The sequence below is a fragment of the Chiloscyllium punctatum genome, chromosome 15, assembly GCF_047496795.1.
Source record: "Chiloscyllium punctatum isolate Juve2018m chromosome 15, sChiPun1.3, whole genome shotgun sequence".
Taxonomy (NCBI): Eukaryota; Metazoa; Chordata; class Chondrichthyes; order Orectolobiformes; family Hemiscylliidae; genus Chiloscyllium; species Chiloscyllium punctatum.
The window spans coordinates 57,549,167-57,567,739 of NC_092753.1; the positions used below are offsets into that span (position 1 = coordinate 57,549,167).

At 38.6% G+C, this 18,573-nt stretch overlaps 1 protein-coding gene across 2 annotated transcripts in view; it reads right to left on the reverse strand.

Moving 5' to 3' along the window:
- Nucleotides 1–18,573, reverse strand: part of LOC140486280 (vang-like protein 1) — a 57,052-nt gene that overhangs the window by 24,791 nt on the left and 13,688 nt on the right. For both annotated transcript variants that reach the window (XM_072585200.1, XM_072585202.1), the window contains exons 2-4: nucleotides 8,701–8,981; nucleotides 6,220–6,352; nucleotides 24–628 (exon numbers count right to left, since the gene is read on the reverse strand). In XM_072585200.1, coding sequence (XP_072441301.1) covers nucleotides 24–628; nucleotides 6,220–6,352; nucleotides 8,701–8,771 — 809 coding nt within the window. In that variant the 5' untranslated portion in view covers nucleotides 8,772–8,981. The remainder of the gene's footprint in view (nucleotides 1–23; nucleotides 629–6,219; nucleotides 6,353–8,700; nucleotides 8,982–18,573) is intronic.

Below are 18,573 nucleotides of genomic sequence, written 5' to 3' on the forward strand. Positions count from 1 at the left end.
GACAGTGCTGCCACGTCACATACCTCAGTACACCTACACTGTAGAAATGAGATTCCCCATCAGTTGATCGGGTCACTTTGACAGTGAACATGGGTTGCAGTTGACGCAGTTCCAGAAGTACGATTGCCAGGTAGTGGATAAACAAGAGGGCATCTACCAGTGAAACTGCATACTGAACAATTCCTTGGTAATTTGGATCTCTTGAGTCTAGAATGCGTACTCCATAGAAAAGCCAATAAGAAACCACAAACACGAATATTAGCACCATCAGGAGTGCCCGAAACACAAAAACACGTGGCATCTGTGCCTTTGGCTTGCGGAAGAAGAGTGCCCACGTTCCAATGAGAAGGATGAGAAGCTTGAAGGCAACAGAGATGAAAAGCCCTTCACATACAGTACCACAAGGTTCAAGTACTTCACGCCAAAGAACTTGAGGAAGAACCATAAAGGCAATGGGAGTTAAAAAGACCAATATTCCGAGCACAGCAGCAATGGCTATCCCTAAATGTCGGGTACAGTCTAGCCCAGTATCATCCACATCCTTTGTGATCCTCGCAATGTCTTCTTGCGATATACTGTGTTCCGATGTCCCAGTAATGGCTGTTGTGGTTTCGCCCCAGTTATCATCCTGCAAGGTAAAACACAATGATCAGAATTGCATTTTATAAACTTTTACTGAAATCTGTGACAAAGTGAAGAAGAATGTAATTTTTTTTAAAAAAGCTTTAACCCTGTCTTGGAATGTTTTGATACATTTCTGAATAACTGCCAATACTGTGCTAGTTCTCTATCAAATCAGTTTACAAGATTTTCAGCAACTTTTCATCTGGCATAAAGTCTATACTGTGAGGAATTTCAAACATAGATGCCCCAAAACACCCTCATAATCTACTAAAATCAACCAACTTCTGGTTTGTGTGTGAATGTTCCTACAATACTTTTGATTTTGCAGTAACTATTCAGTTAAAGCCAAAATAATTATGGTGCTGGCCCCAAAGTGCTCCCCACTGACATCTCAGTCACCCGCCCTGCCTTCTTTCCCAACAGTAGGTCAAGTTTTGCACCTTCTCTAGTTGATACATACTGAATCAGAAAAATTTCTCGTACACACTTCACAAATTCTTCTCCATCTAACTCCTTAACACTGTGGCAGTCCCAGTCTATGTTTGGAAAGTTAAATTCCCCTACCATAACCACCCTATTATTCTTACAGATGACTGAGATCTCCTTATAAATTTGTTTCTCAATTTCCCGCTGACTATTCGGGGTTCTATAATACAATCCCAATAATGTGATCATCCCTTTCTTATTTCTCAGTTTCACCCAAATAACTTCCTTGGATGTATTCCCAGTAAGTGCAGCAGTAATGCTATCCTTTTCAGAAAAGCCACACCCCCTTCTCTTTTGCCCCCCTTTCTATCCTTCCTATAGCATTTGTATCCTGGAACATTAAGCTGCCAGTCTTGTCCATTCTTGAGCCACATTTCGGTAATTGCAATGATATCCCAATCCCATGTTCCTAACCATGCCTTGAGTTCATCTCCTTCCCTGTTAGGCCTCTTGCATTGAAGCAAGTGCACTTTCATTTATCAGTCCTACCTTGTTTACTGCTTTTTTCCTACCGGCACTGACTGTTTGAGTTGCTTGTTTTCCCAACTGTACCAGTCTCAGATTGATCTCTTTCCACACCATCTCCCTGGGTCCTAAACCACCCCTACCCCCTTTCTAGTTTAAATCTTCCTGAACAGCTATAGTAAATCTCTTTGCCAGTATATTAGTCCCCTTGTAATTCAGGTGCAATTATCCTTCTTGTATAGGTCACTTCTATCCCAGAAGAGATTCCAATGATCCAAAAATGTGAACCCTTCTCGCATGCACCACTTCCTCAGCCATGCATTCATCTGTTCTATCCTCCCGTTCCTACCCCCACTAACTTATAACAATGGGAGTAATCCAGATATTACTACCTTTGAGGACGTCATTTTTAAATTCCTGCCTAACATTCTATATTCCCCCTTCAGAATCTCATCCTTTTCCCTTACTATGTCATTGGTTCCAATGTGTACCTCCTGCTGGTACCCCTCCTTACTGAACAAATACTTTTTTTTTTACAAAAAATGATCAAAGCAATTAACTTTAGCGAACGCTATGGTTGAACACCAAGACACAAATCAGAGCCAAAATAAGCTGTCAACAGAGAAGTCTATGGGGCGGAGCAAAGGTTACACAGACACATGATGTAATTATAAACCACTTGTTTAACACATTTTACTTCAACCATTGATAAAAAACAACTTGCATTTATATAATCCAGAAAATTCTTGAAGGCATTTTAAAAGGGGGTGATAAAAGACTGTAGAAAGCTAAAGAACGCAGGGATTTGACAGTCTTCATCCATGAATCACAAAAAGCTTACAGTTCAGCAGGTAGTAGGAACAAGTGGAACGCTAACCTTCATTTAAAAAGAAATGGAGTATAAAGATGCATAGGTTTTGCTAAACCTACGCAGGACACTAGTCAATAAGGCTGAAATACAGGTGGCTCTTCTATAACACGATGGTTGCGTTCTTGTGCAATCCCACATTACAGAAGAATTGGTCTTTAGAAACACAGTGCTTAAATCATGTTACAGCCAACACAGGTTTTAAAAGTTTGGGCTTTAGAAACAGTGTTCCCAATTCGTCGATTATGTTACACCAAATTCACATTAACAAAATGCACGTTATAAGCAGAACGATTTGTAATGTAAACAGTTTTGGCTTCCTTACCTCAGCAAAGACAGAGTGGCATTGGAGACTGTCCAGAATAGGTTGATACTAGATACGGAAGGACTGTCTTATGAGGAGATTGAGTAGTTTGGCTCTGTACTCAATGAAATTTAGGAGAGAGAGACCTGACCTTACTGAAACACATGAGATTCCTTGACAGATTGTATCCCCTTGTGGGAGAACCTCAGGCCTGAGAGCATAATTGTAGATTAGGGGGTTGCACATTTAAGATGGAGATGCAGGGGAATTTTTTCTCTCTGTGCGCTTTGAATCTGTGGAATTCTTTGCCACAGAGGGCTGTGGATGCTATGTCATTAAGTAGATCCAAGGTTGAGATAGACAGATGTTTCATTACTAAGGGAATCAAGGGGTATGGAGAAAAGGTAAGGAAGTGGAGCTGAGGAAAATTAGATCAGTCATTGAATGGCAGGGCCGAATCAATGGGGTCAATGGCCTACTTCATTCCTAAACCTAAGAATTGTTGAAATAGATAAAGGACAGGACATCTTGGAGCTTACAATTATGTCAGATAACCAAAAAGATTGCCTTGCATTAGGTTTTTAAATATAAAGAAATGCATATGCTTTGAGAGTGAATTAAGCTGAAGTGCTCTTGACTCTGCCATCAACAGTTGAATGATACAACGGGATGGTTCATATGCGGTCATGAGATGGAGGACCAAAGAATCCAAAAGATTTGAGAGAGAAAGATAAGGAAACTGTGAACAAAAACTAGGGCAATGTCATGTAGTTATTACAAGAGCAAAACTTTTAATGTGTACGGGACAATGGCCAAGTGTTGGCCAAGACTTGGAACAGCAAATTTATTTAGCATGGACAACAACATTTCCGGCAATTTGGAACAGAAACTACTCTTTGTGTGACAGCCATTATAAGATGGAACTGCTACTGCTTACTGATGCTTTCAAAATGACTATTATACACAGCAAATATATCCAAGTACTAAAGTAAAGAGTACATTGCAAAACTACAAAACTTGGAAGTTTGAGAGCTATATGCTATATGTTAGAAACAGTTTAATGGGTCAATACAGTAAGGCTATTTTCTCTGGGGAATCCAGAACAAGAGGGCAAAATGATACAATTGGAGCTAGATCATTCAGGAGTTAAATTAAGAAGTAATTTACACACAAATAAGAGTGGATATCTGGAATTTTGTTTCCCAAAAAAACTGTAGATGCTGGTCTAACTTAAATACTTAAGATAGATAACAATATTGATCAAAGATGGGTAATTAAAGTTTTCCTCAATCCAGCTATGCTTTAATTCAATGGAAATATAGTCTTGAGTTGAACGCCAACTCCTGTTTCTATGTCGCAGGCACATACACTAATTCCTCCTCAGCATGTTTGTCAGTGAATTTCATTGTCCAGCAAGTTGCAAGACTACAATGGCACAATAACACAAGTTTGATTTCCACACCCACCCGTGCAAAAGTATTTGAATACCACTGGCAAGGCCTGTATTTATTGCTAATCTATAATTGTTTTTCAAAAGGTGATGGTGGAGCTGCTTTCTTGAGTCAGTTAATGTTACAAAGATTCACCACTAATACTCTAGAGAAGGAGTTTAGATTTTGACCTCCTGACAGCAAAGGAACAATGTTACAGTTTATGTCAGAATGGTTTAAGGCCTGGTGGGGAACCTGCAGGTGGTGACATTCAGAGGCATCAGTGACTTTTGTTCTTCTTAGTTGTGGAGGTCGAGAGTTTGGAAGATACTGTCAGAGGTGCCTGAGTGAGTTGCTGACAAAGGAACCCTGGACTGAGATGATTGGTGACTAATAATCATGATCATTTATCCTAGATATGACTCGAATGATTGATTGCATCATTTCCATTTGGTGCATTCAATCAATTTGACTTGACATCAAATGCAGTTACACTCTGCTCTGGAATTCAGCTTTTTTTTTGTCCAAGTCTGGAAAAGGTTATAATATGGTTTGGAGTTGAGTGGCCCCGGCAGAACCCAAGCTGAGCAGTGAGCAGGTCATTATTGAATAAGGACTGAGCAATAGCACTATTTATGATCCCTTAATTACTTTGCTGATAATTTGCTGTAATCCACCTTTTTGATGGTACTCACTACTGTTTTTGTGTGTTGGTAATGGTTGGAGAGAATGTTTAAAGTGATGGATGGGATGCTGATCAGTCAAGAATATTACTGAAGCTGCACTTACTCAAGCAAGTGCAAAGTATTCCATCATATTCCCAATATAATTGCAGACAGACTTTGGAGTCAAAAAGTAAATTACACATTACACCACTGCAAACACCTCTGAACTTCTCTGGTAGCCTGGCTAGGCAAGTTAAGTTTCTGATCAACCTCTATGTCGTTGTTGCATGATTCAGCTGTACTAACGCCACTGAATACCAAAAGGAAATAGTTGTATTCACCTTTTTTTTTAATATGGTGTATGCCAGATACTAGCGTAACATGAATGTTACTTCTGATTTCATTAACCAAAGCTTGAATACTTTGCAGGTTTTTCCTGCATGTGGACATGTTCTGCTACAGTATATGAGGAGCTGCAAATGGAATTGAACATTGCTGATTACTGCACATCACCACTTTTACTGGACAAGTAGCTTGTTGATGAAGCAGTTGAAAATGGCTGGGTCAAAGATTATGATTCTGTGGACTGAGATGATTGATGACTAATAATCATGATCATCTTTATCCTAGGTATGACTCCAACGACTGACTGCATCATTTCCATTTGGTGCATTCAATCAATTTGACTTGACATCAAATGCAGTTACTCTCTGCTCTGGAATTCAGCTTTATTTTTGGTCCAAATCTGGAAAAGGTTATAATATAGTTTGGAGTGGAGTGGCCCTGGCAGAACCCAAGTTGAGCAGTGAGTAGGTCATTGTTGAATATGGACTGAGCGATAGCACTCTTTACAATCTCTTCATTACTTTGCTGATGATACAGTAACTGTTTGGATTGGATCTGATTTTGGTGAGCAGGACACATCAAGGCAACTTTCCACTTCATTACAACTGTGCTGGATCAGATCAATTAGTGATGCAGTTTCCTATACAGCACTGGGGTTTAGAATTACAGTTGGATATTGTTATGGTGCAAAGTCTTTACTGTAATAACTTAGCTCAGTTTGCTCTAATAAACAGACAAACAAAAGGAGAAACAACAAATGAGACAACCTTGAGACAACAAAATTGCACGTTAGTTGATGAAAAAACATTTTTACACATACAGCTATCTAGTAAATCAAATGAAAAGGGACCATGTTAGAAACTTTAGAATTTTACAAACAAAAATACTAATCTCATTGGCTTTCTGATGCCTGGTTTCAGAGACTTTATTCAGTAAATAAAAGTTTACCCCAACCTAAAATTAATCTTACAGCAGCAACATCCTATGGTCTAGTTCACATTTCCAAAATGGATAAACATGTCCAAGCATTACCTGTACTGTCTCATCTCCACGAGTTGACTCATTGCCAAGCAGAGGCTCTGCTGGTGGTGTTTGGATGGTAACAGATTTCTCAGACCGGCTACTATCTTTGTTTCTTGATCTTTGCCGATCTCGGCTTCTTTCACTGAAAGAGACAACAATAAAGGGAATTTGTCCCTGCCACAGATTGCTGGAACGGAGCTTATATTAAACTATTTCACATCATAACTTACACCAGTATAGCACAATTCAGTAGAGATTCTGCTAAATTGAGCAAACGCCCCCACTTAAACTTCAATTCATATCAGGTTTAGCTTAAATGATTGAATATTAAGAGAAAGTGAGGACTGCAGATGCTGGAGATCAGAATCAGGCAGCATCCAAGGATCAGGAATGACGAAGGGCTTATGCCCGAAACGTCGACTCTCCTGCTCTTTAGATGCTGTCTGACCTGCTGTACTTTTCCAGCGCCACACTTATTGACTGAATATTAAGGTTACCTCCCATGTTGATGCAAAATAATGGGACTACAAAAGTGATCTACCCTCAAAGATTCCTGTAAAGTATTCATTAAAAAGTACTCTGAAAAAAGTAAACAAAGTTTAGAGTAAGATAAACAAACAGATGATTAAAGGGGCCAAACATATACAGAACATGAACGAGGCAAAGAAAAAAATTAGAACACAAGCAACAAAAACACTGCAATAAAGTCATGTTGATAAAACTCAGTTATAAAATACACTATAAATTAATGGAAGGAAAATGCAGTACTTCCCATCCATAGGAATACACAGGAAGCAGTCCTCCAGCAGTCAGCTGTCAATTTCTTAGAACTGAGAATCCCTACACTGTAGAAGCAGGCCATTCAACCCATCAAATCCACACTGGCCCCCGAAAAGCACTGTCCCCATACCCACCCCCTCACTTTATCCCCATAACTCTGCATTTCCTATGGTTAATCCATCTGGCCTGCACAACACTATAGGCAATTCAGCATTGTCAATCCATTTAACCTATACATCTTTTGACTGTGGGTGAAAACCTGTCCTGGGAGATTGTGAAACTCCACACAGATAATTGCACAAGACTGGAATTGAACCTTGGTTCCTTGCACTGAGAGGCAGCAGTATGAGTCACTGTGACATTGTGCTGCCCAGGTACAGAACAGGGGTTGAGAATAGTGCCTTCTGCAAAGCTCCAAACTCAGATTGTTCTTTCCCTCCACCTAACACACGTTTAATTTTAGTCACATCTCATCTTGACTGAATGCTCAACAATGGCAATTAAGAGCATGCATCCAAATTCACGGAATTAATGATGCAATGAGTTATAACACGTGAAGCGCTTTTGCAAAGCTGCCCAGGTACGTCCTGTCAACAAAAAGGAGAACCAATCAAATCCAGCCAAATAACTGCCCTATCAGTATGCCCTAAGCCAAGTGATGGAATGTGTCATTGATAACGCTATCAAATATCACTTCCATAACAATAAACTGTGGACTATTGCTCAGTTTGGATTTTGTCAGGGCCACTCAGGTCCAGTTCACAGATAGCCTTTCCCCAAACATGAACAAAAATATGAATTTCAGTTCTGGGGTGAGAGCAACCATGCTTGACATCAAGGAAGCAGTTGACCAATTATGGAATGAAGGAGGCCTGACAAAATTGTAGTTAATGAAAATCAGGAAGAACATTCTACACTGGTCAGAGTCATTCTTAGCACAAAAGATAGTTGTAGTTTTTGTAGGCATTCATCTCAACACCAGTACATCACTGTAGGAGTTCCTTAGGGAGTATCAAAGGTACAATTATCTTCAGCAGCATCAATGATATTCCATCCATCACAAAGCTTGAAATAGAAATCTTCACAAATGATTGCAAGTGTTAAGTAACACTCTCAACTCCTCAGGTGTTAAGTAACTTGCCCCTGGGTATAACAAGATTTGGACAATAGTCAAGCTTGGATTGATAACTTCCAAATAACATTCATGTCACACAGTGCCAGGTTATGACAATTTCCAATGACAAATTCGAATCACCTTCCCTTGTAATATCATATGTACATAGCAGTAGGAGAGCAGCACATAAACAAACAGTGTAAAGAAGACAAATGAATTTTCTGCACATAGAAGGGGCCACACTGCAGGAGCCCACCAACATACAGAAGTTTATGAACTATGGACCCACTTTGTTGGGGAAAGGATTTGTGCAGACTTCTTAAATATGGTAGATAACAATTAATATCAAGTTTTCACCATAAGCTTTGAATGTTCACACAGGATCTGAATATTAAATTACAAAATTAATAATGAGTTTTGCTCAGTGAAAATCAAAGGACAGAAAAATTTAATTCTTGAAGTTTGAATGAATAGGAATTCTCTTCCCTTCCTCCAACTCTTTTAACATGAATTGACATTGGGTTATCCCTTAAAAATGATCCACGCTGTTACCACACTGAAAATAAGACAAACTATTTTAAAGAAACAGTACTTACCCATGTCTGTGAGAGCTCTTGGAGCGACCTGAATAGTAGGAATATCCAGAATATGTGGATTCTGTGTCCATTGTCACAGATTCCTTGCCAACTGGAAGATAGATTGATTTCAGATTATTGTGGATCGTCAATAGTTTTTGGTCTGGCTTTCCAGGAGCCAATCAGTGGTTTGTGAATGGTCTTGTTCAGGCCAGTTGGGATGGTTAGTAGTTTGGCAGCATAGTTCTGTAACTGGTCTATTTTGAAATCTAACCATAGGTCTCTTGTGAAGAAACATCAACCTGCAAAAAGAACACACGAGCTAAATATTGTTCAGAAAGCATGCCTCAAAATCCAATTCGTAGTGATTACTGCACAGTAGGAAACACACTGACATATTTGATAATTACATATATTTTGCCTCCTCAGTAATAAGGAAATCACACAATTACTTTTGTAAATTGAAGGTTTAAATCCAGCTGTTAAACAAAAACACTTCCTACTGTGCCTTGTAAGATGTAACTATGGATGTGTTCTCCGAACATAAAGAAAACCTGAAAGCACAGAAAAGGATGTAGGCATTCAATGGAACTCCAATTTGTTTTGCAAGTCACCCCATTGTATGATTACGATATTATGTAAAATACTCTGTGTGTATTTGTTAATGTTTTTATACTCAATTGGATTAACTGATAAACTGATAAACTAAGGCATAGTCACAGCCACATCCAACAAGGTAGTCCCTCACCTTTAATGCCAAGTATAATTCAAATTCTCTAGGAGAACAGTGAACAAAATGTCCCTGATACGCACACAGAGCTTCTCTTGCAGTGATTAAAATCTAAATGTTTTGACACTATTCAGAGAATGTAAAACATTTAAATTGACTCCACTTCAAGTTCAAAATGTGCTCAGAGTTCAGTGAAGCTGGTGCATACTTTTAAAACATGACACCATATCAGAGTTGCATTGCATGCAATGTCAAAACCAATTTGATTGAAATTGAGAAGTTATATGACAATAGTAGCGTTACTGTGAGTGGAAAGCAACTGCCAACAAGGTTAAAACTACAATGTGAAATACCAGATTATGCACTGCTTTGTATTGTTATAGCAATCATGCAAGTGATTGGTGAAACAGCAAACGATTGACAAGAAAAAATATGCACTCTGAATTAAAGACAAGACACATCATAACTTGAACTTCAATTGTACAAGCAGAATAGTCAATAACATTAAATCAGTGGAAGTTTATTGCTCAGTTTGAATGACCAGAAGATTTTATTATCTTTGACAGAAATATCCTTTGACTAACTTTCAAATGCTAATATTCACAGTCAGCTGCTTCATAGAAAATAGGAAAGAATTCTAAGCATGAATATTAGAACATCACCACTGACATCTAAAGCTTATCAAGATGATAATACATTTCATTAAAGCTGTCAGGTTGCCAGATAAAACCTAAACAGGACTGTGAAACTTCATTGTCATAGATGGTGCAGACCTAAACTTATTCAGAATACTGGATAAATTTATCAGTAATAATATTTTGATCTGAGTGCATAGAGATTTATTCATACAGGCATCTCAACTTTAATGGATGCCGTAACAGTAATCAAACTGTCACTTATAGGACAGAATTTGAATATTGCTTAAAAGAGAAATACTTGGTGAATGTCTTTGCTTGTACTTATCAGGACAATTACAAGAAAACTAATTCAGAGGAAAACCAACATTTACACTGCATCGAAGGAATGTGCTGATTGGTTGGCAAGTGAGGCTACATTGAGATATTGCCGTGGAGAATGCACCTATTAATGCTGATTGACAGCCGTCAGGATTTGATTAAAATATAAATCAGGCAGATTGACTCTGATTGGTCAGAATGGTCACCTATTTTGTTAAATAGAAACGTGCAGTGTGCACACATATTCTGTCTTCAAGCAAAGAACTGAACCTTACGTATTAATGTATATATCTTTCAGGACACTGACGTGTTCCCCAATGCAAGCCAAACCAACAGTCCTAAACTGGGCATCAGCATAATTTTTCTCACATTCAGCAAATCTTGTCCAACTACACAATCATAAATAATGTCAGACACTGTGTTGGAAGTTTTGCATGGCTGGCTGGTTAGGTATTGTTCATATCTTGTTTGTTGCAACAGCTGAAGAGGTACAGTATTTTAGATGATCTAACAGTCTTTGGCGCAAACAATATTCCTGGCATCATACTGGTAATCAAATTCACGTTGTATGTTACTCATTTGTGAGGTTGGCAGAACATCTTTATGGCTTGATTGCAACATCCTGTTAACGGCAAAATTGATACGTGTTGCTACGTATAGTAGCAACATGAAACAGCTAGCTTTAACTGCTGCTAAAGTTTTGAGATACCTTACCCTATCTAGGCAGATTGGGCAATTTTCAGGACCACAAGTGACCAACTTGTGGGCGGCACGGTGGCACAGTGGTTAGCACTGCTGCCTCACAGCGCCAGAGACCCAGGTTCAATTCCCGCCTCAGGCGACTGACTGTGTGGAGTTTGACATTCTCCCGGTGTCTGCATGGGTTTCCTCCGGGTGCTCCGTTTCCTCCCACAGTCCAAAAATGTGCAGGTCAGGTGAATTGGCCATGTTAAATTGCCCATAGTGTTAGGAGCAGGGGTAAATGTAGGGGAATGGGTCAGGGTGGGTTGTGCTTCGGCGGGTTGGTGTGGACTTGTAGGGCCGAAGGGCCTGTTTCCACACTAAGTAATCTGTCAGGCTCACAGCATGGCATACTTGCTTGCACATATATTAATGTAGAGGACTCTGTTCTTTGCAGCCAAAAGAACATGCACACACACTATACTCAATACAACTAAACAAAATTGCTGATTCATTTCTCAGTGCGATCCTCTGATAAAAGTTAACCTGGCTTGTTTAAAACTTAAACAAAGCCTGGCTTCTAAATGTCAATCAGTATCAATTGGTGCAATCTCCATGACAATGGCCCCACCAGTCAGAGTCCACTTGCCAACCAATCAGCACTTCCCTCTTATGCATGCAACTGTTGGTTTTCACCTTGAATTAGTATTTGGCGTTCATATTAACCGGACTCTCTGTGAAGTCAATATCTCCATACCCATTTACAAATGTCTTAATTACTTATTTATTAATCTGCACACATTATAGGTTTTGTTCTTTATTGGACTGTGTCACAGATATATTTGATCTCATGGATTAACTCAATTTTATGTTATATACATTCACTATAGCAGCAATGACAATCCTGCTAGTTTTTTTCAGATTTGAACTTTCCTGTTTAAAGAATAAATGGAGCATGTTCAACAAATAGATATTTGTAGTCAAACCAACACAAGGATCTTCAGTGAGTATGTTTTTTCCAGATAATTTAGTTTAATTTTATCTTAGACTTAGTTGGAAATTGTTGTCCCATAAGATCCTGTTTAAAACTTGTCTGTGACCTAAAAGTGAACCCGGTAAAGTTAACACAATGAAATGAGTGTAGGTACATAATTATGAAAGAAATATCACAAGTACAGTAGGAACCAGAGCACTTCACCGCTATTGGAGCATTTTGGACTGCAGCCACTATTGTATTGTTTCCTATCAAGATTTGTGATAGCCGATATTACAAAAGATTTGCATGGTTAAATGCCCCACTGTCTTTAAATTCAAAGCAGTGTTTGTTAAGAATGTGGCTTTATCAAACTCTAGCGAAACTGGAGTCAATGGAATTTCTCCATTAGTCAGAATCCTACCAGGACAAAGTAAATGGTTCTGGTTGTTAAGAGATCCAAGGACATCACTGAAGTCATTCCCAAGGATAGCGCTACAGGCCACCATATTCAACTGCTTCAGCGATGACCTTCCCCCTCATCATAACATCTGAATGGTGGGGGGGAAAATGTTCCTTGGTGACTGCATACTATCCACTGGCATTCATGATTTGTCAATTACTGAAGGGTTTGGGAGAAAGTAGCTGAGAAGGCGATAGGGAGATGAGGAAACTGTTGAAATCCACATTAATCCCTTGTGGTTGCAGGGTCCCGCAACAGTTTCCTCATTTCCCATCCCCCACCTTATGCCAGTCCAACTCGGCACCTCCCTCCTGACCTGTCCATCACCTTTCCCATCTATCTGCTCCACCTCCCCCTCTGACCTATCACCTTCATCTACCTATTGTCTTCTCAGCTACCTTCCCCCAAATCCCACCCCCTCCCATTTATTTCACATTCCTGATGAAGGGCTTATGCCCAAAATGTCATTTTTCCTGCTCCTCGGATGCTGTCTGACCTGCTTGCTTCTCCAGCAGCACACTCGACTCTGCATCTGCAGTCCTCACTTTTTCCTCCCTGAAAAGATGCAGTAAAAACTGAACATTCACACTTGGATTGATAAGTGGCAAATAGCATTCACACCAAATAAGCATGGGCAATGACTGTCATCTTTAAAAAATGTGATCATAGGATGCTAGCATTTATTGCAGCAGCCAAATTACCCGCAAGAAAGTGATGGTAAGCCATCTTAATGAACCTTTGCAGTCAAGTGAAGATACATCTGCAGTACTTTTATAAAGTGAGTTGCAGGAATTCGACCCAGAAAAAGCAATATAATTCCGAGTCAAGATGGTATGCAGGTTGGAGAGGAACTTACATTAATGGTACTCTTATCCATTTCCAGTCAAAACAGATAAACCATCATACCTTGACATTCAACGGTATCAATATTATTAAAACTCCCACTCTCAACATTCGAGGACTTAACAGTGACCAGAAACTGAACTGGGCCATCTGTACAAATGCTGCCGCAAGAAAGCAGATCAGGGGCTGAAAGTTTTGTGATGAGTAACTCACTCCTGACTGCCACAGCCTGTCCACCAACTATAAGGCATATCACGACTAATGAATACTCTTCACTTCCCAGACAGGTGCAGTTCAAGCAACACTGAAGACGACTGACACCATCCAAGACAAAACAGCCCATTTGACAGGTACACCATCCACATTCTAAAAATTCACTCTTATCATCATCAATGTATAGTGGCAGCAGTGCATACCCTGTGGTAGAGTCTTTTCCATCTTGTTATACACAATTTGTGCTGTAAGCCAGCACACTCTGAACATAATACCTTTCACAGTATACTCGGTTTCAAGGAGGTGCTACATTTTGCTCTGCTTAGCAATAAGCAGACAGCTTGTTGTGGTGTTTTCACCAGGTTACTCAAAACAATTCCAGGGTCACTCTGAACACTAATGGTTACAAACAATTGCAAGAGGAGACAAACATAAGCAGGCTCTGTGAAGGAAATAACTTTAGCTGGGCATTTGAAAAGGCAACTAAGTCGAATCGAGACTGTGTAGTTGAGGACTATATTTTGAGACAAAGCTCAAAAAAAGTCTTGAACGCTGTGGAGGCTCTGAATCAGTGTGCTAACAACAATTCAGTGCAACAAAGAGTGGCAGTAGAAAGCTTGGAGCAGTAATTACTTGTGCAACTAAGTCAGATTAGAGTTCAGGGAAAGAAAAACGCAGGAGCAATAGCTTTTTGTTCTCACATGCAAAACTCCAGGTTTAAGTGCTGGAATGCTGCTTCCAAGAATCCAGGGAAGCCAGGAAAGGATAGTGGACCATCAGAATTTGGAGAGGAACAGGAAGTTGGAGATGGGAGTTTTTGCAATACAGGGGAGTCAAGGCTATGCTATTTGAGGCGGCGGCGTGGGGGGCAGCGTTGGTTGTATTCCAATGATATGGGCATACCAGTAAGGCCAGCAGTTATTGCACATTCCTAAATGTTACAAACAGGTAGCAGTGAGCAAAACACGAGCAGTTGTTGAGGCATCCTCCACAGTGTCATTAATTGTGCTCAGAGTATTATGATACTACTGGAGAAGTCAGAGCTGAGAATGAAAATTGGCTGAAAAGACCATGTTTTGTTTAGTTAGATAACATGATAGTTAGTCACCGAAACATATTTACTCAAACCTGCAGAATTTTTAAACAGAGGTTAATTACTACAAACATTTTTTAAAAGTTAAAGCTACCTACTGAAATCAGAACAACCTTAAATCACACACACAGCACAACAATATTTTGAGACTCAAATCTAAAGAAGCACACCTAATCACAACTCTTAAGTTTCTGCTTAACTAACTCCTTCCAGCTTTTTGCCATAACAAGGGGGACAACTCAACGGGTCCTTCCCAAGGCTAACATGAGCTTTGCATAAATCGGTGAGCCTAAATCTTTTCATTTCTAATCTACTTTTCCAGACTTGGAAGTTTTATGAAAAACATCCTTCTGCTGAGGTGACTTGTTCCGTGAACTCCTAAGAAAAAAGCATGCTTATAAACTCGACCCTTGTCTTGTCTGAACTGAATGTGAAAACCTACTCAATCTTAAATTCTGCTGAACTGAAAATACAGCTAATAGAGTCATACAGTCACTGTCAGAGACGTACAGCATGAAAACAGACCCTTCGGTCCAACTCATCCATGCCATTCAGATATCCTAAATAAATCTAGTCCCATTTGCCAGCATTTGGCCCATATCCCTCTGAACCCTAGCCTTAAATGCTAACCTATGTGCTGTAAATCCAGTGGTATAAACATCTTATTCACACCAAAGGAGGTACCTGCAGTCACCTGCTTTCTGACAAAACAACATGATCTAGTCACTATTCTGGAAGAATTCTGAATTTGTGTTTCTTTTTAGGAAAACTCCTCACTGAAACAACCAAAACACACATGCGTCTCTTTTAAAATTCAACTGCCCTAAAATTATATTTATAGAAATTATACTTTTCATTACAAGAGCCACAATTGACATAAAGTGAAAGTAAACACTGTTCAACACTTTTGCACTATAATTACTTCCCATACTTCTTAGTTTACCTAGAGTCGCTGACAATAATCACACCACTCATCTCCACTAAGTGAACATGCATTTGCTTAGTTTCACTCCTACCGATCTTGTGCAAGGACCAAATACCTTTACCTCTCAGGTCCAGCAAAGTTTACTTTTGCCTTTTAATGTACTTGCTATTCACTGTTATCATCAGTAATACCCATCCAAAAACATTTTAGGCCCTACATCTATATTGATAACACTCAGCTTCACCTAACAATGACCATTTCTCTCCTGACATGAAAATTGTTATTAAAGGGTAAGGTGACAGCTGTCAACCGACATGGAGCAAGATCCTACAAGCAACAGTGATATAGATGTAAATGACTAGATAATTTAATATAACGATGTCGGTTGAGGGACGCATTGTAATTAACAATATTTCACTCTAAATAACTATTTCAAATGTAATGTCTGTACACAATAGGTGTTAAGACTTTCCTGGGTATATAGAAATGCAGATCAGTACTAAGCGAGTTGCGAGAGACCCAACTTCTATCATTGCAAGATGACAAATTCCCCGATTTCTTCTTTAGAAAATGCATGGTTGAGATTGCTACAGTGACACAGTGCTTCACTAACTTTGCCCACAATGGCACTTAAATGATTTTTTCCTATTTAACTGTCCATTATTTCCACAGATGGATCGAAGAGCTGATTTCTTCACTAATTTTAGCACTTAATATTGAATCTTCACATTGTCCACTGCTTAGCCTGATGCAGAACACTTTGTCCAAACTGTTCAGATCACCTCTGATTGCACTAGGTTGAATATTTCCACTTAGCACATCAACTTCCCTGAATGTTAAGTACAGCTACTTATGTTAAGAGTTGATGTAAATGTTTTCCTTTAAGTGATTCAGTTCAACTAAGTATTGTTCTGAGCAGTACCTTGCCAGCCCTAAATAACTCAGTGCTGGCTGAGAACTTAGCGAATAAGAAATAAGTTAGTATCTGCCAAATGGCCACTAATTATTAAATAACTAAAACTCAGCTGAACTGCTGTTATTATAATATTAATTGTGATGTTTGTGAAATTACTGGTAATATCATTGACCAAATTAGACAATCAAAACAGAGGGATAAGGGAAGATGCAAAATTAGAAGCGTTACTTGTCTTACTTCCTATACATGGGTGCCACAAACAAGTTGATTTAATTTTCATGCAGAATTAGCAATTCTTTCCCATCCACATTCTGAAAACACTTTTACAAAAGTCATTGTATATTAAATGCATTCACTACAATAAGCACCTAAAAGAAATGCAGTGGCTAATAAATCAATGACCAATGTTATTTCTATTCAAGTGCCACAACGTTAGCAACAATCTCATTTAACACATTCTCTCCAATCTCATCCATTCTAATTTGTAGCTGGGGTAACTGAGGTGGGAGGGCCAGTCTGAATTCAACATAGCTTTTGTTACAGATGCTTTCTGCATTGTTTATTTTTAGACCAAGTGCATTTCCCATTATATAATGCATTATTAACATAAGTCAAAACTAACAAAGTGTACTATTGTTTCAGATGTGAGGATCTAAACCCCCAAATTCTGAAGCTAATCTTCAGCCTCCTAGTAATAGTTGTGCTAGAAGAAAACCAATCAATCAATCAGCATATTTAGAGCTGACTGCCCAACGGGTCTCTTATATTGTGGCTTTTATTATCCAAACCCATATCCGAAATGGATTTGAAAAGCGCAAGACAATGTCAGTAGCATCAATATATATTCAACAAACTCCCGCTGAACACCCCAAAGCTTTAGAAAAATAAAAAGGGTAATATGAATAGATTGTAAGCAAGTATGAAATTTGGAATTTACAAAATGGCAAATTTTCAGCTTAAACTAACAGACTTTGGCAAGAAAATAAACACATCAACTGAATATTTTAAAGGACATGTTTTGCACATTGGTACAAAATATTTTATATTAGTGCTCATACATTATGGTGCTAACAGATAACGGTGCGAACCCAGATAGCCGAAGTAACATTAATAATTCTTCTGTTCAGTAAAATATTAACCATCAAAAGTATTTGGAATTTTCTAGATTTTGAATACAGCAAAACATTTCTGGAATGTTTGTCCTCAACATTACTAAATTTTAGGTTGGTCAAGTTTATACGTAATAAGATTCCATTTTCATTATACCACATACTTTGAAAATGTAGGCCCACAGCTAAAAATTAAGATTATGACGGAGCAAAAAAAAACTTACCTCCATTTTAGAAACCAGAATTTTAATAAATCATTTGTTCATAAATCCAATACTAAGTAATTATGGGAACTTATCTTTCTCACACTCTGTGTCTCAGAAAAAATTTTGTAAACTTTATTGTAAACACAGCAAGGACATTCCCTGCAATGGAGGGTGGGTCTCCAGAACTAGGAGGGCACAGGATAGGCCATTTAGGACTGAGACAAAAAGAGATTTCTTCGGTAAGAATGTGGTGAATCTGTGAAATTCTTTGTCATTGAGAGAGGCTGAAGTCAAAACAATGTTTGTAAGGAGTTAGATATAGTTATTAGGTTTAAATGGGTCAAAGGGTATTGGAAGAAAGCATTAACAGAGTACTGAGTTGGATGATCAGCAGAATTGGCGGAGCAGGCCAAATGGCCTATTCCTTCTATTTTCTATATTTCAATGTTAATTCTCATGGGGAAATTTTACATCTACAATAATTAATGTCGAATGATCTAAGATGATTAGCCTCAAATATGTGAAAATTAAACTGCATCATCCAGGGTTGAAAACGGACTGAAGCATTGAGTGCAATACTTGGATTTAACTAAGTCCATTTTAATATGTGTTATAATAATAAGTAAGAATTAAACAAAGGACTCTAATGACAACTACAACCAGCATCCCATGGAGACAATCAGACTTGACAAATAGGCATTGCAAAAAGAAATGAAATAGAAAACTATTTATCTTACCAAGTAGCAATTAAAATATTTGGATATAGCCAATAAGAAACACTGTTAA